The sequence below is a fragment of the Chelonoidis abingdonii genome, chromosome 1 (genome assembly GCF_003597395.2).
Source record: "Chelonoidis abingdonii isolate Lonesome George chromosome 1, CheloAbing_2.0, whole genome shotgun sequence".
Lineage (NCBI taxonomy): Eukaryota > Metazoa > Chordata > Testudines > Testudinidae > Chelonoidis > Chelonoidis abingdonii.
Genome location: NC_133769.1, coordinates 150,324,349 through 150,351,196, shown reverse-complemented (window position 1 = coordinate 150,351,196; position 26,848 = coordinate 150,324,349). Strand labels below are relative to the sequence as shown.

The window sequence follows — 26,848 nt, the reverse complement described above, 5'->3', positions numbered from 1 at the left end:
CCCCTCTCACTTCCCTCTTAGGTCAGACTCAGCCCTCCAATGAGGAGCTATTATTGCTATCACACCAAAACTCAAGTGGATTCAAATTTATTTTCTCCTTAAAACTCTTCTCTTTCTTCAGCCCTCTCAAATTCTCTGTGGTTTATCACATCTGATAACTCCCTCCCCTCCCATATCTATGATTTTCCCCACACTCAGCAGTTTCTCCTCCTCTGATATAATGTCACTGGAGATATGACATGCATATTGATGCCACCTTTGAACTTCTTTCCTCTGAAGTCCTCTCCATCTCTGACTCCTTCAGTCATAGGGACTATACACCCTGTGCAGGCCTCTACATTGATGTTCTCCTTCTTCTCTCCACAGCAGCTTCCAGCAGCACCCAGTGCCTTGAGAAAACCATTTCTTTCTTGACTCTCTTCCTTCTTCTACATTTTGGTCCTATCTCCCCAAATGAATTCCTTACATTATTACCATTGTCGACAAGTCTTTTTCCTCTAGTACTTTCCACAAATCTACCACTGTCAAACTCTCTTTTCTCCTTGACTTACATTCCCGGCAATCCCATCACTAAATTTCCCTCTCCCAGCAAAATGCATGAAGAACCTGCTTTTTCTCCAAGTACCTTTCACACATCCTTATCTTGAACAGATTTCAGTCTGGGCACAACACAGAAATGACTTTGCTCTGTGCACTTAACCAGTTCCTCTGTCTGTTGGTCTCCAAGCCTTCGCTGCAGGTTTCATCATTGTTCTAACCCTCTCCCTGAGTCACCTCTCTAGCTATTCAGGGGTCTCAGATCCTGTCAGGATGTTGCACTTTAAGTTCTTTGTATGGACAGCACTTTAGAAGAGCAAAATGTTTATTATTTCTACTCTACTGTTCTGTGCCTGCCTACCAGATAACACCCCTTTTTGTCCCTTGCTGTCATTCCACTTTTGTGCAGAGACTTCTCCTTGGGTACCACAAAGGTCCATTCGCTACTATTTTACATCTACTTCTACCCTCCTGAGCAGTGTATCTTTGCCCTCTATAATCTGAAATGTGAAATATGGCACATTCTTTTTCTGTTCGGCCTGCAGAGAAAACACAGCTCAGAGAGAGGGAACCGGAGCATATTCCATCTTGTGCATCAGCCACAGACTCTTTTACTAAGTTCCAGTCAGTTACACCTCTGTAAACCCTCTGAAGACAACTGAGGCCCAGTCTACACCTAAATCATAGGTCGATCTAGCAATATTCTCAGGGCTGTGAAAAATTCTGCACCCTGTGCAATGTAGTGAGGTTGAGCTAATCCCCACTGTAGACACAGTTAAGTCGAAGGGAGAATTCTTCCACTGGCCTAGCTACTGCCTCTCAAGGTAGTAGCTTGTTATTACACCAACAGAAAAATGACTTCCATTGCTGCAGGAAGCATCTACACTGCAGTACTGCTGTTCATGCTGTAGTGTAGACGTACCCTGATCTGAGGCAACTGTCACTGAGGGCAAAATTTGCCTTGCAGAATCTTTATTACTGCTGATGATATGTGAGAAGAAAACAACTCAGCTTGATTCTGAGAGCCCAGGCTGAGCTTTCAGAGTTAACAATTATGAAAAAAAATTACTTCTAAAATGAGCTCTTTTGATCTGCAATCAATGAGAGACAATGAACATGGAGCCCTGTGATCCATGTGTCCAGTCAGTTTTCAGAGCAGAACTGCACTTCATCTGTCAGCTTTATGCTGATTATACTAAATATCTTTTGACAGCCTGTACTACACTCTGTCTCCATGTTCCCTTTCTGTTTTGACCAAGAAAACTTGTAGTTTTTCTCACACCTTCTACCAGCTAAATCTGATGTGCCTCTCCTGGGCAAGAGGAACATCCTTTAGCACAATTCCCAGCTAAACCCAGAACTTCCATTTGCTTTCATAGTCAGTAACTTTGGCATCATTCTTTACTCTAAAGTCGTCCTCTCCTCTTCAGACAGCCCATCAGCCTGAAAATCTGCTCAATGTCCCCCTGCAGCATTGCCCTCAAATGTCACTGCCTCAGCTCAGCCTCTGCTGAGACCCTCACACAGCCCTTCAGATTCTCTTGCTGTGATTACTGCAGTTCCCTTGTCTCTGGCTGGCATCTCCAAGTCCCATTGCTCTGACTCCAGCATGGGCAGAATGCTGCTGCCTATCTTCTCACGGGTACAAGGAAGCCTGACCACATCACCTTCATCTTCAGACTGCTTCATTAGTTCTCTCTGTTTCAGGATTCAATTAAAAAAAAACAAAAAACACTCTCCTTGCTTCTAAAACCTCTATGGACTTGCTCCAGCCAACCTCAGAGATCTTAAGTCTCTCTCTATTCCTTTCCCCACTTTCTAGGAACACAGGAACTGTCAGGCTAGATCAGCGCAGTGGTCTATCTAGTCCAGAATCCTGTCTCTGACAACGACCAGTAGCAGGTGCTTCAGAGGAAGGGGCAAGAAACCCCTTAATGGACAATTTTGAAATAACCTACCCACAGGGAAGTTTCTTTCTGACTGCTTTCAGATGGGGATAGGTATGCCCTGAAGCTTAAGGATAGATATTGTTTAACTGCAAATGGTATAATCTATATAACTAAATAATCCTTTCTTTAATCCTGTGAAGCTCTTGGCCTCTATAACATATTGTGGCAGTAGGTTCCACAGGTTTTTTTGCTTGCCATGCATCAGCCTCCCATCCTTCCCACTACACCACTATTCATAGAAGAGCCTTCTCCTCTGCAGCTTCTGTTTTCTGGAATGGCCTCTACTTTTTTATCTATCCATCTTAAAACCTCAAACCTCAGCTGAAAATGATTTTTCTGCCTTGCCTTATCTCTGAATATTTTGCTCCCTCTCCTAGTTATCCCAGTAAGCATGCCATTTTACTCTCCAAACTGTTTTGGGCTAGCAGCTTGCTGGAAAAGAGCAAGTCAAATTATACTGCAAGGATGTAAGTGTGAAGAGCTTTCCTGTATCAGTCCCTTGTGCCCCTATCTTAAACGAATCCCCATCCAGAGACGGGATATCGTCAATGGTTGCCATGGAAATGACTGATTTAGTGATCATGGGATCTCATCTCTAATTGTGGAGCAGGGGACAGTGAGCCACTAAGTGTAGACCAGGGGTCTCCAACGCGGTGCCTGCGGGCACCTGCGCCCGCGTCCTGGCCGGTGGTCGAGCATCTGCCGAAATGCCGCCAAAATTCGGCAGCATTTTGGTGGCTACGCCTCTCAATGACGCCACTTGCTGCCGACAAGCGACATCATCCAGAGGAGTCACTGCCGAATTTCGAGGGCATTTCGGCAGATGCTTGACCGCCGCCACGGTCCTTCATCTGGCGCCCACCAGATGAAAAGGTTGGGGACCACTGGTGTAGAGAAACTCTTAAAGGGGCAGTGGTCTTGGAAACAGAGAACAAGGTAATGGCAAATACGGCTAAACAGAGGAGAGTACAGGAAAGAAATTGTTCCAAGAATAGAAGACTGCCCTGAGGTTTTCTTGGGCATGTGGAAGAGGATGCAAAGAATATATGCACCCAGCCATAGAGGAGAGTGAGAGAACCCGTGGTTAGTGCAGGCCCAGAGGGGAGATGAAAAGGCTTCTGGGGCTGAAGATTCTTTGTCTGGCTACCCTTAATTCAATGGAGAGGAGAGGAGTGTTACACCTTTTCATTCAGAAATTCTCTGTCCCCCAACTTCTCTCTCCTCATCTCTCTGTGTCCTCCCACTCACTTCCCAGTCTCTCTCGGAGTGGAAGAGCTGAGAGTCCATCTGTGTGTGTAACAATAAAAAAGAAAATTTAAGCTAAAGTGAAAAGCTGCTAAGGGGGCTGAAGGGAGGGGACAGGAGAGAGACAGGCCACGTGACAGAGGAATAGAGGCCTCGTTAGCGTGAGCTGTCACTACGAATCGAGGGTGGCTCATCTCAAGCTCATTACTAATGACCTTGGGGAAGAGTAGAGGGAAAAAAAAGGACCCAACCACAATAACCATCCAGTGCATACTGCAGCTCTGGAGAGGAGCCTGTCAGCACAGCTGCTCCCCTGAGATCCTTCTGGAGCATGAGAGACCAGCCTCCACGCAGCCAAGAGGAAAAGGGGGGCTGCAGAACCAGACAAACAAGTCAGGCGTGAGCAAAGGAAAAGAAGAGACTTAGTGATTCAAGGGCAGAGCCAGAAGGAAGAGGTTACACTAGATTCCACCACTAATGACTTACACAAATGAGGCAGGGATGGGAAATGGTGGAGAGCAGGGGAAATCATTTGGGAGGTTAATGTGCCACCTGCCCTCCCCCAGCAGAATTCAGAGATACCACCTGGAACCATCCTTCCGACAGGATTCATCTCTTCCTGTGTCTGAGGCCAGAAGTACAAAATACCCAAGCAGCCACTTGTGAAGCCACTCTTTGAGGGACCAGGTATCCCACATAACTTCTGTTGATCACTGCTTCCCTGGCAATGGGAGTGATGGGGCAGAAAATCGGCCACCAGATGCCTAACACCTTCCAGCACCTCAGGGGCAAGTAAGCAATTTGTGCCCTAGGTTTTTTTCCTTTCAAAAACCTGGAGGCCCCCCCAAATCATATAGGTGATCCTGCCCCATGTTCATGATTCAGCCACGGCTCACCTGCAGCCTCCTCTCTGCTCGCGAGGAGCATTATCCACCTCTCCCTGTCCTCATAGCAAGATGCTCCACAGAACCCAGACATTAGAGCAGGAATATTAGCATAGTTCACATCTGGTCCCAGCCAGGGCCGAATAGTTCCCTATGGTATGTTCTCTTGGGCTTTCTCCAAGCCTAAATTTACATGATTGAGGCAATAGGGCTTCCACCACGTCTCTGGGGAGTCTAATTAGAGTCTAATTAGGAGTTTAATAGAGCTCAAAGGTAGCAAATAGCTCCTGATAGTCAATTTAAATTGTTACCCCTTTTGCTCCATTTCACCCTATTACTCCTGATTATACCCCCACCCCAGCCCCAGCCCACTCCTGAACAATTCCTCTCCCTCTAGCTGGGTACACCCTTACAGAGAGTTGTCATGTCCCCACCCAATTCTAGATATCACTTACCAGAGCCAAATATGTGCACTCAGTTCTCTCAGACTACCTCTGTAAGTCATCCCCTTCACCCTCAGCCAAGTACAACCCTTCTGCAGCAATCCAGGATTCTCCTGATGTTATTGCCATCTCCTCTCCATATACTAGCTTCCTCTACTCTGTCCATCATTCTGATAGGCTTTGCAACCCTTCACTCACCACCTCCAGAGCTGCCCAGACAACCAACTGGTCTCTCAAGGTACTTCTACACTGCATTGTAAACCCGGGTCTGTAGGACCCTGTAGTGGGGCAGTTACCCCACTCCTGGAAAAAAGGCTAGGCTGGCCCAGTATAAGGGCTCAGGGAGGAGCTGGGTTACTCTCTCTCTAGCAGTAGAGAGAGAAGGACCAGGCTGCCTGGGAGCTGAGCAGGGTACCTGAGGTTGAGCAGGGCTGGGGAACGGCAAAGGAGCAGAGGAGCTCCAACCTGGCAACTCCCCAGGCTGCAGACCTTGGTAAAGGCCCAAAGCAGGTACTGGGGTTGCAGAGGTGTAGCCCTGGGTTAGGAAAGGCTGCAGGTCTAAACCCCACTTGCCAGTGATGAGCGGATTACAGACTGCAGTCTGTCCCAGTGAGTGGGGGCTAGATGATGACTGGCAGTAGCCACTGAAGCAAGGTGGGGATAGAGGGCTGGGGGCTCCCCTGAGTGGGGAGACCCAGATTGTGGGTTACTGCTGGGGGCAGACCCCTGATGTAGAGAGGCACCGGAGTCCAGAGGGACATGGGGGCCAGTGGTAGGCGAGACACTGGCCTGCAGAGGGCACTCCAGGCTGGAAGAGCTAATTCCCAGGATGACCAGCAGGAGGTGCTGCACTGGTTAGTTGTCGCTCCACTACAGACCCCATTTGTGAACTTGGTGTTTCCCAGGCTCATGCTTGAGAGTCCACATTACATTGTAAACCTGAGTTTTCAGCTGCTGGACCCGGGTTGCACAGCCATACTAATCCGTCCATACTGCACTACACAGACCTTCTCACTCATGTCTATGGCTAGACTGCATCCACATTGCAATATGACATGCTTTGGATCCAAGTCTCAGCAGGACCTGGGCTCTGGCCCCTCCGCCCCCACCCCAGAAGGGTCTTGGGACCCGGGGGCCTGAGTGCTTGCTGACCTGAGTCAGATTGATTTGTGTGTGGATGAAAGTGGTGCTTGGGCTCAAACCTGAGTCAGAACACAGGCTTAGTGTGCAGTTTAGATATACACTTAGTTCTAGTCACGATGCTTCCAGGATCGCACCCCTCTCATTATGATTATTATTATAACAGACATTTAGATGGCAGTCATCAGTGTAATATCTGAGAACCCTGTAAAAGGCAAATATCATTTCCCATCCACAGGGAAATAACATCCCAGGATTATTCTTTAGCACCATTGCACTGAAGGTTAGAAACAAGGGAATTTTGGCCAGTAGGAGAATCCATGACAGTTTTTTATAAAACAAGGGTGTTAACCCCTCTCCCTGAGTCTTGACCAAATTTCAGCTTGGGTCATTGCATTCTTTCACCCTGGCATTCCCACAGCAGTTGGCACTGATGTGGTTTTCTTTTTTGCTTACTGACCTGAGCAGTTGTGCATCCTAGAGGTAGATGCACTTCAGTGCTGGATACAGCCATTCATATATACTCTATTTTATCATGCTGTGCCCAGCTGTCATCGCTTTCTCTTTCAAGACAGACATTAAGACACAGACGGGTACTGTTGGTGAATTCCCGGCGATGTTTGTTAAGGGAGCTGAAGAGATGCAGGAGGAGAAGTAAAAGAAGAACAGGAGATTCACTCTTTTTTGAAAGAGGGCAAAGGTAGAGAAGGAAATTGAAGAGTGACTTAGTGGAAGAAAGATGAATTAGAGAGAGGAAAGGGGGATTGAAGGGAAAACAGAGAAGAGCGGGAGGTAGAGGGGATGATAAAAAGGTGAAGAAATGCTAAATGCTTCTGCAGCAGCTTAAAACTTGCAGGGTCTCCCCCGAACGATGACAGTGGCTCCTGCGTCACACAATGAAGCAGCTGCTCATCTGACAAGTGGAGCTACTTCGCCCACTGCTGTTCCCTCTGGGCTGGCTCCTGCCTCTGACACTACCTCGCTCCTTCATGCCCATTCACACTGGTAGCTAAATTCAGCTTCTCCAGCAAGGGGGAAGGGAAAAAAGGGACCCACAGAGAGAGGGACACACAGGAACCACTCAGAAGTGGCAGGTCAAGATGGAGCATAGCACACAGCCAAGCAACTCAGAGCCATGCCTGCTACAAGGCACGGAATGTGAAGGAAGGAATGAGAGAAAGCAGTAGGAGGGATTGGCTTCTCACCTGACTGGCTGGTGCTGACGTTGATGGCTGCATATTGGGGTGCCTCTGGGCTCAGCTCGGTCACCAGGTTGACAGCCTGGATCTCAAATGTGTACTGCACACGGGCCAGCAGGTTGGAGACCTGCACACGACTCTCTGTTAGCCCCACCTGGCGTGGCTCAAATTGGACGCTGTCCCCACAGCGCACACAGGGCCCTGGAGACCCAGTCGGGCACACCTTGCAGATGATATTAAAGAAGACATCCTTGCGGCCACCCAGGTCCTTGGGTAAACGCCAGGTCAGGAGCACATTGGAGCCAATGATCTCATAGCTAAGATCCCGGGGGGCGGAGGGAGTGCCTACAAGAGAGGAAAATGAGATATTAAAAACCTAAAAAAGAATGACAGAGAGAAAGAAAGAGGAAAGAGAATAAGAGGACAAGTTTTTTATTTCTCTCATGTTCTCATTCTTCTGCAAAAAATGTTTCAGCTATTTCCTAGAAGGAGGCTAGGGACAAATACGTTGTTTTGTACCTATTAAAATTTTCTTTTCTTTCAAGAGCTCTATCACCCCCATGCTTTGGAGCAGGGACTTGAAATTTGGCAAGGGAGTGGCTTTTGTCAGGGATGAGCTTTGTGGTGTTCTCATAAAAAGCTATCCAATTTATGAGCCTTTCTAAAATCTCAGTACGCACATGTTCAAGTAGAGACTTGTTACAACCTGGTAGCTAAATTCTCTGAACATTCTGTCTGCCCTGAGCATGCTCTAGCAAAGGGCTGCAGGGGCTCCATGTGTCCCCTTTTGTTTTTCTGTTTTCCCCCAAAATCAATAGGCTTCTGGACACTGATGCTTAGGACATTCCCTGAAATTTTGAAATTGCTTCAATGTGGCATTCACAAGTTATCACTTTACAGATGAACAGACAAACAGAGAAGTGCCTGCAAAATGAGTGTAGGCCTTCATAAGCTGGCCAATGTTCATACACTGTCTTTTGCAAAGGACCCCTGCCTCATTCAGTGTACAGGATGGACATCCACTGGATATGAATCACGGTGATGCACTGAAGGAATCTGTTGTCTGTAGGACCGCTGCCTCATTTGTTGCAAAAGCTGGAAGGTGTGCAATGAATGATGCAAGGGACTGCAAGAAGAGAAAGGATCATCTCATGTTTAAAACAGGTGAATGCTTCCCTGGAAAACTGGATTCTAACCCTGCCTCTGTCACACAGTTCCTGTGTGACACTGGGCAAGTCACTTAAACCAAATTTTTCCCAGGTGGTCACTAACTGTGTGTTCCTCATTTTTTGGGTGCTCAACTTGAGATCTGATTTGGAGAAGGGCTGAGCACTCACAGCTGCTATAGGTACAAAAAAATAGGTTATACTTACAGGATGGGGGACTCTATCCTGGGAAGTAGTAATTCCAAGATTTGGGGGTCATGGTGGATAATCAGCTGAACGTGAGCTCTCAGTGTAATGCTGTAGCCAAGAAGGCTAATGTGAACTTTGGATGCATTAACAGGCCAATCTCAAGTAGGAGTAGAAAGGTTATATTACCTCTGTATTTTGCACTGGTGTGACCACTACTGGAATACTGTGTCCAGTTCTGGTGTCCACAATTCAAGAAGGATGTTGATAAATTGGAGAGTGTTCAAAGAAAAGCCACGAGAATGATTAAAGGATTAGAAAACACATATTATAGTGAAAGACTCAAGGAACTCAACCTATTCAGATTAACACAGAGAAGGTTAAGGGATGACTTGATTTCAGGCTATAAGTACCTATATGGGGAAGAAATATTTAATAAGGAGCTGTTCAATCTAGCAGAGAAAGGTATAACACATCCAGTAGCTGGAAGTTGAAGCTAGACAAACTCAGACTGGAAAGAATGCATAAATTTTTAACAGCAAGAGTAATTAACCATTGGAACAATTACCAAAGATCATGGTGGATTCTCCATCACTGACCATTTTTAAATCAATGTTAGATGTTTTTCTAAATGATATGCTCTAGGAGTTATTTTTTGGGGAAGTTCTATATCCTGAGTTATACAAGAAGTCAGACTAGAGGATCACAAAAATGGACCCTCTTGGCCTTGGAATCTATGAATTGAAGACAATGGGAATTGTGCTTCAACATATAAAGTGTGATCTCATACCAAGTACTCTGAAAAATCATGTCCTAGATATCTCAAATTGGGAAACCAAATTTAATGGACACTTTTGACCTGAATCTCTGTGCCTCCACCCCTTATCTGTAAAATGGGGCTAATACTCCCTCTCCTCACAGGGTTGTTATGCAGATGATAAATTCATGAATGTTTGTGAAGCATTTGGATACTGTAGTGATGAACACCATAAAAAACCCAGGAGGAAATTAATATTTGTGTCTTCCAAGGAGGGTTTCAGTAGTGTGTAGTAAATATGGTCTGGCACTACTCATTGTACAATTAGGACAAAATAACATATTAAGTAACTGCTCATTCAGTGAACACTGTCCAGCCCGTGCAATTAATAAAGCAGGGGTCCTTACAGAAAAATACTATGTGATCATGTAATTAAAGACTGTATCATAATTCAGCCTCCTTGTGTGTATGCATTAAGGTTGCATGGGCAAACTGAATTCTGACATTGTCTAATTTCTGAAAGCCTGATCTTGCAACATTAATGTTCTTTTAAAGGTTTTTGTATCTACTATATTGAGAATGTATATAATATATGGGATTAATGAAATGTCTTCAAATACATTTGGTTGGTAGACACACCCTGTAGTGGGTTAGAAGTGGTGCCCCCCAGATTCCTGCAGGGGAAAAAAGTGAAGAGAAATTATTCTCTCTTTCTCAGGGGCTCTTAGAGGCAATGACTCAGACTCCCCTGAATTATTGGCCATCCTTCCTGCTCCCCTCACATACTCTACTCAAACACTTACCAGTGCAGGGGGTGTCAGATGTGTCTGAAGCAGAGCGGTAGTATCGGCTTTGGCAGGCACATTCGCTGGAGCCTGGCACTGGAGCGTGGCTGTGAGTAGGGCAGGGTCTGCAGGTGGTTTCTCCCACATATGCTTTAAAGGAACCAGCGGGACAAGCTACAGGAAAGAAAACAGTGACAGATGAAAAGGGGGAACCAGTTACTCCAGATTCCAGAAGGAACACATTCTCCTTCAGGCTGCAGCCACACCGCTGCTGAGAGAATCCTGTACTGACTGGCTGTGCCGTTTCAGTCACCCCACAGTGGGTCAGGCATTGCCTTCTTTGAGCTGGGATCTGTGCCATTTCTCATCCCCACTAATGACTGAGACTGCCATTAAAGTTGAAGTGGCAGTAGCAGGCCTACTGTCTCAATGTGATTTCTTAAACCTCTCTTGAAACCCCCAATCTGGAACGGACTAGGAGCTTCAAGGTGGATTCCTTTGTGGATGGTTCAGAGACAGCATGGTAGGGGAGAGATAGCTCAGTGGTTTGAGCATTGCTCTGCTAAACCCAGAGTTATGAGTTCAATCCTTGAGGGGGCCATTTGGGGATTGGCCCTGCTTTGAGCAGGGTGTTGGACTAGATCTCCTGAGGTCCCTTCCAACCCTAACAATCTATGATTATCTGAAATAGATGTGACTTCTATTACTGGCCCAGGAGCATTAGCAATGGAGATCTAAGAGAGTAACACTGAAACTAGCACAGAAATCTACCACATAAGAACACAAGCTGAGTAAAGAGCAGTTTCAGAGTAGCAGCTGTGTTTGTCTGTATCCACAAAAAGAACAGGAGTACTTCCTGTTGGTATGCATACTTGCATGTTTTCTATATGCATAAATATCTCCTGTCTGTGTATTCTGTTCTATGCATCCAAAGAAGTGAGCTATAGGTCACAAAAGATCATCCTGAAACAAATTTGTTAGTCTCTAAGGTGCCACAAGTACTCCTGTTCTTTTTGAGTAAAGAGCATAATACAGTAAAACCAGCCCCCTAGTCATAATATGACAGCAGGTTCTAGGAGGCTGCCTGGCAATGCAGGGCTCATGTGCTGTCACCCACATGTCAGGTGCTAAAGCCCTATTTCTGCTGACTCATGCTAGCAGGTGGGTCTTTCTAGGTCCAGTTCAAAATAAAATGGCTTCGAGTTTCCCTCTGAGGCAAAGGAAAATTCAATGAACAGCCAAGTTCAGGAGAAAGCTTAGTCTGAGGTTTCTGTTTGGTTGTTGTGAACTTAAATAACAATCAAGTAAATTCCCAGGAAGGAGGTAAGCTTGGACTAGACATAACACATGTATCTTATGTTAGGAGTAGGGTGAGAATGCTGTCTTATTCCATGATAATGAAGAATCTCCCTGATGGTTTCCATGAGCAAAACAACTTAAGGGGGGAGGAAAGCAGGACCAGGGGAAATAAAATGTGATAGATGGAGGGGGAGCTGTGTGTATATGGGAAATATGCATACAACCATATGTATCAAAAGTGTAAAACATGCACCGGAAGTGGACATATTGCATGGAATAACAGTAATAAATAACCTCAGGAATGGCTTGGTGTATTGAGGGAACCCCAGCTCCCATCTCTACTGAAAATTATTGCTCGAAATTATTTACAAACCATATAGTCACTGAGGTGTGTAAGGAGTGGATGGGTGAGATTGCGTGGCCTGCGTTGTGCAGGAGGTCAGACTAGATGATCACTATGGTCCCTTCTGACCTTAAAGTCTATGAGTCTACGAGTGACTACTGCAGCATGATTATTCACAAAGATGTCACTCTGTAAAAATAGCATTGTGGCACGATTGAATGTGCTTCAGTTTAGAAGATTTCTTTTTCCCTAACCGCCATCCCTGGAATTTCTGCCTGGTCTTTGAGATTGTTGGTTCTCTTCTGGCTCATATATCATTCTCCACTTTGTTTCCTGTCAGCAATCCAGCTCATGTGCAAGACAGAAAAAAATGGAGCTCACTTTCACAGATTTCCAGGCCAGAAAGGATCACTGTGATCATCCGGTCTGACCTCCTATACAACACGGGCCATAGAATTTCACCCAGGGATTCCTAAATCAAGCTCATAACTTCTGGTTGTGTTAGAGCATATCTTTTAGAAAGATAATTAATTTTCATGTAAAGTTTTCAAGTGATAAAGAACCTACCACATTCCATGGTGAGCTGTTCCAGTAGTTAATTATGCTCACTTCAAATTTCTGCCTTATTCCTAGTCTAAGTTTGTCTACTTTTTGTCTCCAGCCATTGGATCTGGTTATACCTTTGTCTGTTTAAGAGCCCTCTAACTAGCAGAAATCTTCTTCCCACATAGGCACTTATAGACCACGATCAGGTAACCTCTTAACTTTCTTTGACAAACTAAATAAACTGAGCTTTAGTCTCTCACTGAAAGACCAGTTTCTCCAACCCAAAACCATTCTTGTAACTCTTTTCTGAACCTTTTCCTGTTGTTCAAACACCTTTTTGAGTCATGGACACCAGAACTGGACATTGCATTCTGGAAATGGTCTTGCCAATGTTGTACACAGAGGTAATACCACCTCCTGGCTCCTACGAAATATGCCCCTGCTTATATATCTTAATATTCTGTATTCAATATACAGTATGGGCCCTATGTACACAGGGAAAAAAAACAGTGCTACATTTCTGTTCGGGAAGAAGCAAGTTGCTGGCAAGGCTGACATATGCAGCTTGTACACACAAACCCACTTAACAGCCTTTTGTGTCACATTTTGCTTAGAAATTCAGTTAAATGTTATGGTGTAGCCAAGGCCTCTGTGTTCTTGGTTCAGACCACAGAATATATGTAAACCATGTGCTGAGAAGATGCTCCCTGGGCTAGTTCCAGCTGTGGAAAAGGACACTGAAATGGTTTCATGCCCTGAGACTATGGAAATTCCAGAACTAGCTGGCACCAACACAATGGCCAGGGAAATTGCAAGAAAAGTTACTAATGACTAATCATTGTCCTATTGCACCATCCAAGAATGTATTGCTGGCATCTCTGCATAAACTTAGGGGTAAAACAAAACAATTTGCTCATTGCTCAGAATCCACTAGAAACTGAAACAGGGAATGGCTCAGCAGAGACATTACCTAACATCAACTCATTAAGGTCTCCACAGAATAGATGTATAAATGGTTAGCCTAATAAAAACACATTCCCAGCCACAGGACAGAACAAACCCCTGAATGAGCTTGCATGGTCAAGGTCAAAGCAATCCACCTATCCTATGATAAGACTATATAGGAGGAGAGTAATGAAGGAATACATTTAGATCAGTTTTGGATGTCTTCTAGTTATAATTATAATTGTAATACTACTCAATACAAGAAGTGCCATTTGCTCCACCACTACGCAGAATCCTGAACAGGAAGTTGGATGTGTGCAATTCAAAGAGTGGAAATAAAGCTTAGTGGATTGCTAGTGGAAAATGTAATGGTCTTTGTCTTTCCTTATGTGATTAATGTGTACAAGTCTTGTCAAGTACTGTTAGGCCTCAACCTTCACGAAGTTGTAAGAAGCGGGTACAGTTGAATCCTGTAAGTGTGCGCATAATATATCTAGGAAGCTTTATAGACTAAAAAAAGAAACTCTGTAAAGGTAGATATAGACTTGTGGTTACTATGCTCTGCAACCAAATACCTCTTTAAGCTGATTCGAGCATTTTTGAGTCTAGCAAATTGACCACAATTAGTCACATCGACAAGAGATGAGCTGAGCACAGGTGCACAGTTCATAAGATCAGGAAAACCGCAAATGCCACCCTAGAGCATTTGGCCACCTTGATTGGTTGACTTGTTTTGAAACACGGCCAGCAAATACCATATAAATAAGATGCAGAGGCGCAAGTGTGTGTGTTGACCTAAAAGAGATCACTCTCTGTCAGGTCATATACACCCCCTGAACCAAAGGGACTTGCGCTTCACTGACTATCTGTGCCTGGCCAGCGCAGGAAATGCTCAGTTGAAGGTAATGTATCTTTGGAAGAATGCAAGGTGAGATTTGAACTGAAAAGGTCTGGTTATGCTCGAGCTGGTTAATCTTAAGTCTGTATTAATATTACAGTTTAAGTATATTAGTAAATTGTTTAAGTTGTTTAAAAATAGTAGTAGTCAATAGTAACTGTATATGTTTTGTGCCTTGCTGGAAGCAGGTACAGCACTGGGGAAGTTAGTAGTTTATAAATCATAGTGGCTTTCCAAGTCGTTGTTCAGTATAAGTTACCATCAAGTTTATCATAAAAATCAGTAAAAGTTTATAAGTTGTTAAATAAGTTAATAGGTAGGTTAAAATTAGTAAACTATCATTGATTAATGTATCAGTATTGCATATGAATTTGTGTTGGTTGGGGATGGTTACAGTACACGTGAAGTCACTAGGCACATTCTGTCTGTGTTGCCTTTATAGTCATTAAAAACCTTTATTAAGGAATAATTAGTTTAGTTTCTCTTTTGCGAACACTATTCAACCTCATTGCATCTGTGTTGGGTGGTGGGAAGTAGCATTCATCCAGAGCCCCATTAGAGTCCTGATGTCTGCCTCCTTCTTCCATTAATCTCCACACCTTACAAATAACATTGTCTTTATTGTTCCACCTGTTTTTATTACAAGAACAGCCAGGATTGATAGCAGGTGCATCTACAAAAAGGGCGGGGGGGGAGATAAATTAAGTCACATGGGATACAGTACACCAGATGTAATTCTATGTTGTCTTCCAGCATCTTATTTGCCTACTAGATGTCTCTGTGTGCTATACAAAGTTCTAGACAGTGTGTGGTTCCTTGCAAGTAAGGGAGACAATGCTGGAACACAAGCTCTGTGGAAGTCTATTTGTTTGTTCTCAAGTTGCAGCCATGTTCTTTAATATGCACTTCCTGTTTTAAATGGTTGTTTGTTTTTTTTTCACATATCATGACACCAGAACTCGCTGACCTCTCAGACTTTATCTACTTTTCCCCTCCCTGAATAATGTTTTACACAATCTCAACACTTGGTGTGAAAGCCTTTTTTTCTGCAGCTGCTGCTGTTTGGAACAGTGTTCCCATATCTCTCTATTTTATTAACTCACCATATCACTTCAAATATCATCTGGAAACATCTGAGTTTGATCTTAGGACTGAATGCTTTAAATTCATTCCCTAGACAATATCTTTGAACTGCTCTTTCTTCTCATCTTTACAATACGCTGTACACTGGCTGAAACTTGGACAGATGACAGTAACATTTTTCTTATGAAGTGGAAACTGCCTCCATCTCTAAGCAAAGCATAGATCAGCAGCGTCAGAAATCTGTATACCCATTGCAGCTGCTTAAACTAGGAAAATGGGATTGCACTATAATCTTGTCACCAGAAATGAAGCTCATGGATCTCCAATGTTTCTCTATACTACATGCATCTCACGAAGTGGGTATTCACCCACGAAAGCTCATGCGCCAATATGTTTGTTAGTCTATAAGATGTCACAGAACTCTTTGCCACTTTTACAGATCCAGACTAACACAGCTACCCCTCTGATATTTGATCAGTGTTTCTCTGTGTCTGGTAATGTTTTTGTTTTTTTTTTTGTGAGGACTGAATTTCTGCCCTATTTAGGGTTCCAAGTGGGTGCTCTGCAGCTTTAAGAAACAGAAGACAGTGGAGTGTGAACAATGGCCCTTAATCTCCACTTAGTTACAGCACTTTTCCACCAATAAAACTCCATGGACCTCAGTGCAGCGGCACTGGTGTCTCAGGCCTGGCACCTGGAAGCACTCACTGTGATGGCCAATTTGTTTCTTTGCACAAAATAATATTTGTTACAGACTGTTGGTTCAGCAGCCGCATTGTCAGCCACAGTTAGAGACACGGGGGCCAGGAATGGGCAGAAGATGGGCACAAGAGATGGGCCAGAGGCAGACTGAGAGAAAAGTACATTGTAATAGTCTCCCAGAGCTAAGGTGACCAGGTATTCAGTTTTCAGACAGAACACCTGGTCGAAAAGGGATCCTGGTGGGCCATTCACTGCCTGGTTGGCACCGCCGCACAGTCAGGCTGGAGTCTCCCCGCTAGCCTCCACACTGCACAGCTCCCGGGAAGCAGCCAGCATGTCCCCCCTCCAGCTCCTACTTATAGGGGCAGCCAGGGAGACTCCACGCACTGCCCCTGCCCCAAGTCCTGCCCCCACAGCTCCCATTGGCCAGGAGCTGCTTGAGGTAAGCACCACCTGAAGCCTGCACCCCTCATGCCCCAACCCCCTGCCCCAGCCCTGATCTCCCTCCCGCCCTCCGAACCTCTCAATCCCAGCTCAGAGCACCCTTCTGCACTCCAAATCCCTCATCATCAGCCCCATCCTAGAGCCTGCACCTCCAGATAGGGCCCTTAACACCTCCTGCACCCCAGCCCCCTGAGCCAACCAGGTGAAAATGAGTGAGTGAGTGAAGCTGGGGAGAGCTCCAGAGGGGCAGGTAGATGGAGTGGTGGTTGGGGAGGGGCTAGGAGAAGGGACGGGGCATGGGGGGGGCCTTGGAAGAAGGGCAGAGCAGGGGATGTTCGGTTTTGTGGTCGTAGAAAGTTGGCAACCCTACCTAAAGACCCACTTACTCATGATACAAAATCAGATGCCACTCACAGTTCATTGTGTAGATCTTCAGACTATGATTGTCACTCTCCTTTGTGTTCACTTTGAGCAGCAGTCCACTAGTTAACAAGGCTGCACTTGAAAGCTTACAGATTCTGGCACACAATATGGCAGCCACCCCAGGGAAAAGGACCCTCTACTAAACCACCTCAATTTGCCCCCTGAGCAGCAGGCCCCTGATCTGTGTGTAATCAGTAACCACTGTTTGTTCTCAGGTATGTTTGGAAGGGGCCAGAGAAGGTCCAGAAGGAGCAGCAATCCTCTCTCCAGCTCATATTTGTACAGCAATAAACAAAGTTTAAAAGTCGCTGAAAGGGAATGCTATAAGGAGCAGCAGGCGAAGTGAAAGGCAAAGAGCTTCTTTTTTTAGCCTAGGTGGAAAGCTTTGTTTGGTCTCCTGGAATTTCCTGGCGAGAGATCATCATCCTCCTAGGATTTACTATAGCACCCATGGCCACAAACTATAAGTGCTTCCCAGCAATGACCGTACTTAGTACTTTTTACCCTGGGAATTCAAAACACTTTAGAAAGGTGGGCTAAGGTACGATCATTTCTACTTTACAAATGTGAGAAGTGAAGCACCGAAGGTAAGTGACTAGACTAATGTCACAAAGCAGATTAGTGTCTGAGCTTCCTGACTCCTAGGCCAGTCCTCTACCCACTGAACTAAGGGTATGGCTACACTTGAAACTAGGCGCTTTGAAATGCGAGTGTGGTCGCAGCGCCAGCGCTGGGAGAGAGGTCTCCCAGCGCTGCACATACTCCAGCTCCTCATCGGGATTAGCTTGCGCTGCAGCACTGTTTACACTTAGGCTTTACAGCACTGTATCTTGCAGCGCTCAGGGGAGTGTTTTTTTCACACCCCTGAGTGCGAAAGTTGCAGCGCTGTAAAGCGCCAGTGTAGCCATGGCCTAAGCTGTGTCCCATAGATAAGCAATATACAAAGACTCTAGGGAGTGTGTTTGTGTGTTATTTGTTGAAGATTTTGTACTTACTTTGTAGATAATAAATTCAAGGGTATACTACTCAGAGATCCTGACAATATTGGTTACTTGTGTCCTTCACTATTAAGCCAAATTCCAGGGAAAAGGGAACATTTTCACATGAGATGGTTTTGTTACATCCTTCTTTTGTACTGTCTTGTTTAACATATAAGCAGGGTGATGGCTGATGCAATCTGCCGTGGCCTGGGTCACTGAATATATTACACATACAGGCCCCCTCCCCACCTGCAATTTCTTCTCAAACCAAGGGCAAACTAAAATGTCAAGTCACAGGCAAACTCTCGCTGGTTGTGGCAGCCACTCTGTCTGCCAGGTGCAGGAAGAGAGCTAGAAGGGAGGGGTCTTTGCCTCCAGGCAGCATCTGATTTCAGAACTGATCAGTGAAGCGGAGGTGAAATGATGAGGGATATTGTCCCCTCTAGGCGAGGCACCTGGGAAATAGGTTTGAAGCAGAAATAGTGAAGGCCACAAAAAAAAATAATCTGTGTGGACAGAGACCCAACCATTCATTTTAGCGTCAAGGACAGAGGCAGCAATTCAAGAGCTATGGAGCTGACAGAGAAAGGAATCCTGAGCACCCCTGGGAGAGGGCTCTAGCCTATTTTTTAATTATTCAATGAGACAAAATAATCATTACATTGTCCTGTGTGAAACTAGGGGCTCATGTTGGGATTTTCAGAAGGGATGGGGGCAGAGCCAGCTGGAAGGGGATCACATCGGCTGGATACCCCCATTTTTATGCCTCTGGGATTCCTACTCTCCTATTGCCAGTCTAGAGGAAAAATAGTGACATGAAATCATACTGCAGGCAAAGCTGATTTGTGGAGATTAAATGTGATTCACAGATGTTCAAGCCTCCCCCACCTTCCTAATGAAAAGATAATTCGAGAAAAATCACCATGACCTAAAATTTCTAGGTACTTACATTTTTCATTTTCAACCTTAATCAAAGGGGCTGGATTGACAGCACTAGAGACAAATGGCCTCTCTGTATCCACAGGGCAGGTTCACCACGGTCAGGGGCAGCAGCAAGGCAACCCTTGCCTCCCAGCCCACACTGCCCTCAACCACTGCTCACCTGCTCTTGGAGAGACTCCCTTCAGGGGGGAAGGGAGGGAGTCCAGGTTCCAGTAAAGAGGGTCATGGAGGGGGTTATTTGTGATATGGACATCTACCTCTCTATGACACTGAGAACTACCAACTCATTTCACACAGCAGCCCTCAGATGGGAACGATGTTTGGTCACTGCCAACCTAAATAGTGTTTTCACAAGCATTTCCCCTCCCCCATCTCTCGATGAACAGGATGGCAAGGGTTAAGTCTGAGAGAGCTAGAAGAAAAATTCGACCTGCATCTGAATATTTAAAAGCCCATCTCCTTCTGCTCCAGCAGTCACAGAGAGCCCAGGGGCTGACATTCCACACAAACAGCCTAGCCCTGCCTGTTCAATGGCCCACTGCAGGATCCCACATCTCTCCCCCTTCACAGCCTGATTAGATCTTCCATGTCTCATGCTAAGAGTAAGCTTAATTCTCCTCTCCTCATAGAGGAATAACCAAGGGTCCATGCTCTTTTTCCCTGTGTTGTGACCCTGACCAGTTTCTGCAGTGAACACTACTCACCTGGAACAGTCATGGAGGAAATCCCAGCCTGATCCCACCCCCGCATTTGGTACATGCACACATGTGTGTCGTCTGACTCCATTGCAAGTTCAACCAGCCACAGAAAATACCTACCTGCTCTGCAGAGATAGTGCAGCCTGATCAGCTGCATGATCCCAACACCCTGGAAGAAAGCACGAGTGGAGTCCTCCTTAATTCCTGGTATCCAATGCCAGCACAGAGGGCTGGAGCCACAGTGCCTCAGGGGGCAGAGAGTGCTGCCTCTTCCCATTAAGTCAAGGGCAGCACTAGAGGAGAAGGCACAGTCAGGAAATGCACAAGTGCCTCCCTTTCTGTCGGCTGGTCTGCTCATGTGTCTCGGCATGGTGTCAGACTGCCAATATGGCTCAGCTGGGCACTGCTCAGGCTTGGAGGCACTGACCCATTTTCCCTGCTCCTCCTTCCCTCCCCCCTTGTGCCTGCTTATCTTTTGGAACTTGTGGGGAGGCTGGAGCACCCCGCCACTGACTTGTATCAGTGACAAGTTTGGAGAATGGTAAGTACGGTGGGAGAGGGTATGTGGGGAGATGGGAAGGGACAGCACTAGAACAAAAGGAGACAGGCTCAGGGGAGGGAAGGAGAGAGGAAAAAAACGAAACACAGGAAGACAGGAACAGAGAGAAAGGCAATGATACAAAGCCAGACACACAGAGAAAGGGGATGGCAGAGCCAGCCATACAGACAGGCTTTCAGCAGCACCAGAAGTGGAGATTCTCAGACAAGAGGATATACATAGCAGTCTTTGCTCAGATGTGGTTTGGATGTCGGCTGCCCTGAGAGTTGGGGCGGTGTGTGTGAGCTGCAAGAACAGGGACTGTTCCCCCAAGCTGATGTGATGCACTTTCCCAGGAAAGGGGAACTCTGCATCTGCTTGGGGAAAATCCGCATGCTTCTTCCCCTTTGAAAGCTGGTGTCTTGGGCTGGTACCCAGGTCCAGTGCAACAGATGGGCCTGGGCGAGACTATGAGCATCCACTACAGGCTGGGATGGGGAGTGGGCCAGGTGCCAAGTCTCCAGTGCTACTTGAGCTGCAAATTAGATGGGATGCCAGTGGGAGAAAACAGGGAGAAAGGATTGAGAGCAGCACATCTGGGAAGTCGTTGCTGCTCCAGGATGCCAGATGGATGGGGAGGGTGGCTCTAGCCTCTCGCGCACGTGCACACACTTCCCCTGCCATCCTTTCAACATCACAAATAGCACAGGAGGCTCAGGCAAGGGGAGATTATTGGATAGGATCTAATGGTTTTAATCAGAACTTTCTCTTCATCCTCCAATTCGCTTCCTGCCCACTATGATATTATAGAGGAAGAGCACGGCGGGACTGGAGGGAGACCCCAAGATTGAATGTGATCGAGGAGAGCCCAGAGAGCCCAGAAGAGGGAATCAGATTGTACAATATCCACAGGACAAAAAGAACAAACACAAGCTCCTCTGTGAATGTGAATATAAAGCAGGGAAGCAAAGATATAGACCAGCCCCAGCTCTCACTCACTCCCCAATATCTCAGGTGCACAGATACAGTTTAGTGGGACTTCAAAAAGACACTCGGAGGAATGATAAATATACACAATTATCAAAAAGAGCAATACATATAATTAGTTTTTAAAAGTACATCTCAGGGTTGTATCTAGCCAGAAGGTAGATAATACCCACAACTTCAGTGCTCAGTATCCATTAGGAAAAATGATACTTAATAAAAACAGTAATAAAAGAACTACAAACATTATTAATACTTAGAAGCTGGCCAAAAAATGGTAATAAAATGTGATAAAAATATGACTACTTTATGAAATGTTTCTATTTGTTGATATTTCAAAATCTTGCCAGCATTTTCAAAAATCAAAAAACTATGACCAGCTAGTGCAAGTCAAAAATGTGAAAAAAACCAAAAACACCACCCCCCACCCCAACGACGTTTCATTAGATTTTTGAAAGGTTTGCATTTTTTTCCTCTAAAAAATATGAACGGCAGAAAAATTTCAGCTGGTTCCAATAAGAACCTACTACGTCTACTGCACTTCCCTTCTGAGGGACTGAAAGCATTATATGACATTAAATATACATTGGAATCTTATTAATTAGTATTATTAATATAGCACCAAAAGTGCCTCAGGCCCTTTACAACACAAACAAAGGAGAAGATACAGTGCCTGTCTGAAAGAGCTTATAAATCAGCTTAGACATGATGACAGTAACAAACAACAGGAAGGGGATGGAGTGGGCAATAGCTTGAGTTACAGTAATAGGTAATGGCACATCCTGATGTAGGGTGACCATACATCCCATTTTGGCCAGGACAGTCCCCTTTTTAAGCCCTGTCCCTGATGTCCTGACTTTTTTTGGCAAATCTGGGCATTTGTCTTGTTTTGCCAAAAAAGCGGGGTGCACCCCCCCCAGGGGGCATGGATGAACATTTGGGAAGGAGTGAGCAGTGATTTTTTTTGGAGGGGGATAGGAGCCTGGATGAGGTGTCCACTATGCCCTGCCCCTCCAATCAGGAAGCAATGGGGTGTCATGTGCTCACTCTGCAGCCCAATCAGTGGGCAGTGCAGTCAGGATCCTAATTCAAACTCTTCTCCGGTTGGGCCATGGAGCCATGTGACTTGTGGGCCCTGGGTCTACGGGGCAACCCAACTGGTAAGTGACCAGCCAGGTTCCACAGCATTTGCTTATGCCATGGCACCAAGCGTGGTACGGTCCTTCCCACAGCCCCCCACCCCGAGTGGTCCCTGAAGCCCCCACCCCAGCCTCGTGTCTTCCCCACCCACTGTCCTTCAGAGCTGGTCCCAAAAACCCTCTACAGCCCTGCCCTAACAGGCTTCTTTCCTTCCCCAGTCTGCCTCCAGTAGCCTACTTCTGCCACATCCCAACAGGGGCACCATTTAGGGAGGGCATCTCCCCCCTCAAGTTTTGTACCACCATCTGGGAGGAACTCCCCTCCCCCAGGTCCTCCGTTGCTTGCTCCTCTTCCCCCTCCCCTTACTAGCCAGGAGGCCCCCCCCCCATCTGAAATGGTGGCCCTGCATCACAGCCTTCCCCTGCTTCCCTGTGGATGCTCTCTGGAGTCTCCTTGGTTCCTCCCACTACCTGGAGCTTCCTTCCTGCACCTCTGCTATCACAGTCCCCAAAGAGACTTCACGCTGCTAAAATGTATCAGTCCAATAGCTTCACCTCCTGGCTATGAGTCCAAAAGTACTCACACCCACACATTCACACCCTGCTTTGCTGCCCAGATTTCCATTCCTCCTCCCTCTTTCCCCCATCTCTGTTACTTGACTCTACTGGGGGCATGGAGGAACGTTTGCAGGGGCATAAGGGATGAGTGGTGACACCAGGCAGCTTGGGCCAGCCCCAAACATCCTGTTTTCAGTTTAAGGAAATATGGTCATCCTATCCTGATGGCTCTTTTCAGTTTAAACATACACAGCAAACAAGGTGTAGGGGACTACGGAAGACTGTGTCACGGCCTAGCTAGGGTGTCTCCGCTTTCTCGGCGGCCTTGTGAAGAGCCCCTGCTTGCTAAGTGGCCGGTCATTGTAGGACACAGCATGCCAGTTATAACTTGCTTTTAACTGGTTGAAACCAGTTTGTATGGCCTTAGGCCAAAGGGCGGACATAGCCTGTGGGAAGTCCCTTTTTGCATATGTATGAGTTGCTTTTGTATTGTGTATATATAGCTGTATGCTCCCGGTCCGCCTTTGGACTCCGACCCAGGCCGAGCTGAGCTTCGGTGCTGGGTTCCCCGCCTAAGTGACAGCAACGCCCAGGGTCCCCGTTGCGGATGTGTCACTTTACCTTCATTAAAGCCAAATAACTCACTGTGTGTGTGGGCCTCGTCCTTGAAGAGCACTCAGGCACGTAACACAAGGTTACTCTGTGCTTGGGGGTGATGTGGAAGGAGTGGACTTTAGAAAGGATTTACTTGCATGATGAGAGAGAGGATGGTGGATTGGCAAACAGATTTTGGGAGGGTGTTCCCTACACCAGGACACAGGCGGAGCCAACGGATGTCTAGTGTCAAGGTTTGCATTGGTGGTGCAGTGGAAGGACTGGGATGAGCAGCGTAGGAGGCAAGGCCTGGGAAGCATTGGCTGCACACAACTGAGCATGACCTTCGATGACAGAATGGGACATTTAAACTTGATACTCTGGGCAAGGTGAACTGATTCAATGAGGGGGACAATATGGTCTGAACCACCAGCCCCATTGCTATAGAGATGTGGTGTGAGGCACTATATACCCCTAAATGCCTTTTGTGCAGAGATATGGTGATGCCACAATTAAACTGATTAACGGGGGAAGTGTAAAGGGGTCAGTGTAGATAAGATGGTGGGAATAGCCTGATATTTGATGGATGCGGGGGAAGGAAAAATAAGGGGACAGTCAATGAAACTGAAAGGCAATGAATGTGAAACTGACAAAAGAAAATACTTTGCCTAATTGACCCTTGGAATGCATTGCCACTAGATACATGAAGCTAAGTGCTTAGAAGGTTTCACAAAAGGATTAGACATTTATGAAACTATCCATAGTCACAGCAGCTAGGATAATTTTAAATTTATTTTAAGATATAACCCTTTATGTTTCAGAACACAAGCCAACCTCTGATATACATGGGTAGGGAGAAATTAGCCCTATGGTTAGGTTATTCAGTTATTGGCAAGTAGTGGCATTCTTGAACATTAATCTGAAGCAGCTGATACTGGCCACAGTAAGAGGACAGGATATGGGATGGGATGGGCCACTGGGCTGGCCCAATATGGGAATTCCTGGGTATTTGGAATTGATTAATTAGGGAGGGCACTGAGAAATGAATGGAATGGGGATAAATATTGAACTGACGACTTGTCTAGGGGGCTAACAGAATAGACTACAGAGGGTGAAACTGAACTGGAAGGAAGTTGTGGGACACTGTGATGGGGCAGCTGCCCCTCACTGGCTGACCAAGTGTTAATAGAGGCCATGGAGCAGCTGCACAGAACCCAGCCAACCAGAGGAAGGCTTAGAAGAGCCAATCAGGGCCAAGCTGGGTCCTATAATAAGGGCTACAGAGCAGAGAGGAGCTTGAGAGAGGACTGGCTGCCTGTAGAGAGAAGTACCTGGGACAGAGCAGTGCTGGGCAGGGTCAGGGGAGCTAGCAGAGCTCCAGCCTGGCTGGCTCCCAGACTGTGGCTTTGATTCAGGGGCTGAGTAGGTGCTGGGGCTATGGGGAAGTGGCCCAGGGGAAGGAGAGGCAGTGAGAGGCTGCCAGCTATAGCGTCCCTGGATTGGGGCCCAGAGTAGTGGGTGAGACTGAACCACACCCCTCCACAGACCCCTTTGCTGCCAAGGGAAGTGGCCAGCCAAAGGACTGCAGTTTGCCCCAACCATGAGCCTGGACTAGGGGCTACAGTTCGCCACTGTGGTGAGAAGTCGGCAAAGGACTGCCAGTTCCCCCAGAAAGGGGGAGACAATGGAGCTGGGGGACAGCTGGAGGGCCATGCCCTGAAGAGGATGCTGTGGTCCAGGAGTGATGTAAGTCCACACAGACAGCGAACATGTTGGAGAAGCAGTGACGGAGAAGGTGCCCTGCTGATGGACAGAGTTAATTCCCGAAGCAAACAGCAGGAGGGGCCATGGTGGTGAGCACAACCTGTTACAGACACAAAAATGATGAACTGATTGAGGAGGACCAGTCACTGAAGTGTAATGGAAGGAGGTCACATAAAATTGATTAAAGTAGTGTGGATAAGGGAAGAATGGATCTGGGGGCAGATTAAAGAATGGACTTTTGATGTGCTGCATGGACAGGTGGGGCAAATTCTTGATAGGAATTGTGGGGCAGAGGGTGAATGGACTGTGTGAGGTAAAAAAGGGGGATGGAAAAAGAAGAGAAAATGGTTTGGGCAGAGAAAGGAAGGAGTACGGGTGGGGAGCAGAGAGTGAATTGGGGAAAGTAGTGTGTGGATTTAAGGGAACGTGGAGTGTAAAGATGATTGGGGAAGAGATCGGGGAACATGAGGGAAGGAGAGAGAAATATACATGCCTAAAAATACACAAGGGCATTTGGGATCCTTTGCTCCCTGGTGTGCAGCATTAGCTGGTAATTTGCTACAGGCAAAAGAAGTCCACATAGACACTCCGTGATCTTGCTTTTTCCTTTTTTGTAAACCTATAAAAACACTTCTGAAATCTTCTCACAATGTGGTAAATTGCATGTGCCATTTCACAATGGATGTAGACATGGCAAATGAGGATTAATACAGGGATAGATTTTTAAATGGTAGGCTGCAACTGTGTTAAATTTACCATAGGAGAGAGGTGCTATTCACCCAGACTTTCACCTATCAGGTATTTTAAGTGGATGCAGTGCAGGGGTTGCAGGGCTCCAAACAATCTAACCCATAACTTAGGGTAAACAGTTTGTGACGCACTGTGCCTCAGAGTAGCATCCTGGAACACCCATATTCACAATGGTGATATTATGATATGTTTTGTACAACGTATGCCTTGTGAGGTATCTTTTTAAAAGTCTTAATCTGTTGAACATAATATCCTGTTGAATTGTATGTGCTATCGTTGTATGTGGAGTTATGAAGTTTTGCTATATGTGTGTTACTGAAATATTTTTTGAGGTTGGGTACACTCACAAAAAGCATTTCCCGTACAACAATGGAGTAGCCAGACAAGCTGATGGCCCATTAAAGGGAATCCACACTTCCAGCAGCCATTCCAGAAGGTTTCTCAGAGAAAGTACATAAACAACAGAGAATGCTTGACCAATGGAGGTGGACTCCCATGTCACAAGCATAGATTTTTCCAGCAAGCTTGAAGAAACTATAAAAGGGGCAAAGTGATATGATCATTTGGCCTCACTTCCCCCCTCCAACACCTGGGGGAATATCTGGAGGACAAATACTTTGAATAGGGGAGGGTGGTCCCAGGCTGGAAGCTCCAGCCTACATTTGAGAATCTATGACCTGTTTGTACCATTTTAGATCATAGAATATCAGCATTGGAAAGAACCTCAGGAGGTCATCTAGTCTAATCCCCTACTCAAAGCAGGACCAATCCTCAGACAGATTTTTGCCTCAGATCCCTAAATGGCCCCCTCAAGGATTGAACTTATAATGCTCAAACCATTGAGCTATCCCTCCCACTTCAGGGTGAGAAGCTACTTGATTCAAATCCTGTTTAGTTTGTAGAACTCAGACTGTGAATTGATTTTTG

At 46.1% G+C, this 26,848-nt stretch overlaps 1 protein-coding gene across 1 annotated transcript in view; it reads right to left on the bottom strand.

Annotated features, from left to right (window-relative positions):
* The window catches only part of LOC116822501 (ephrin type-B receptor 5), a 148,873-nt gene that overhangs the window by 26,127 nt on the left and 95,898 nt on the right, over positions 1 to 26,848 (bottom strand). Inside the window, exons 5-6 of the mRNA XM_032776424.2 lie at positions 10,310 to 10,465; positions 7,404 to 7,742 (exon numbers count right to left, since the gene is read on the bottom strand). Coding sequence (XP_032632315.1) covers positions 7,404 to 7,742; positions 10,310 to 10,465 — 495 coding nt within the window. The remainder of the gene's footprint in view (positions 1 to 7,403; positions 7,743 to 10,309; positions 10,466 to 26,848) is intronic.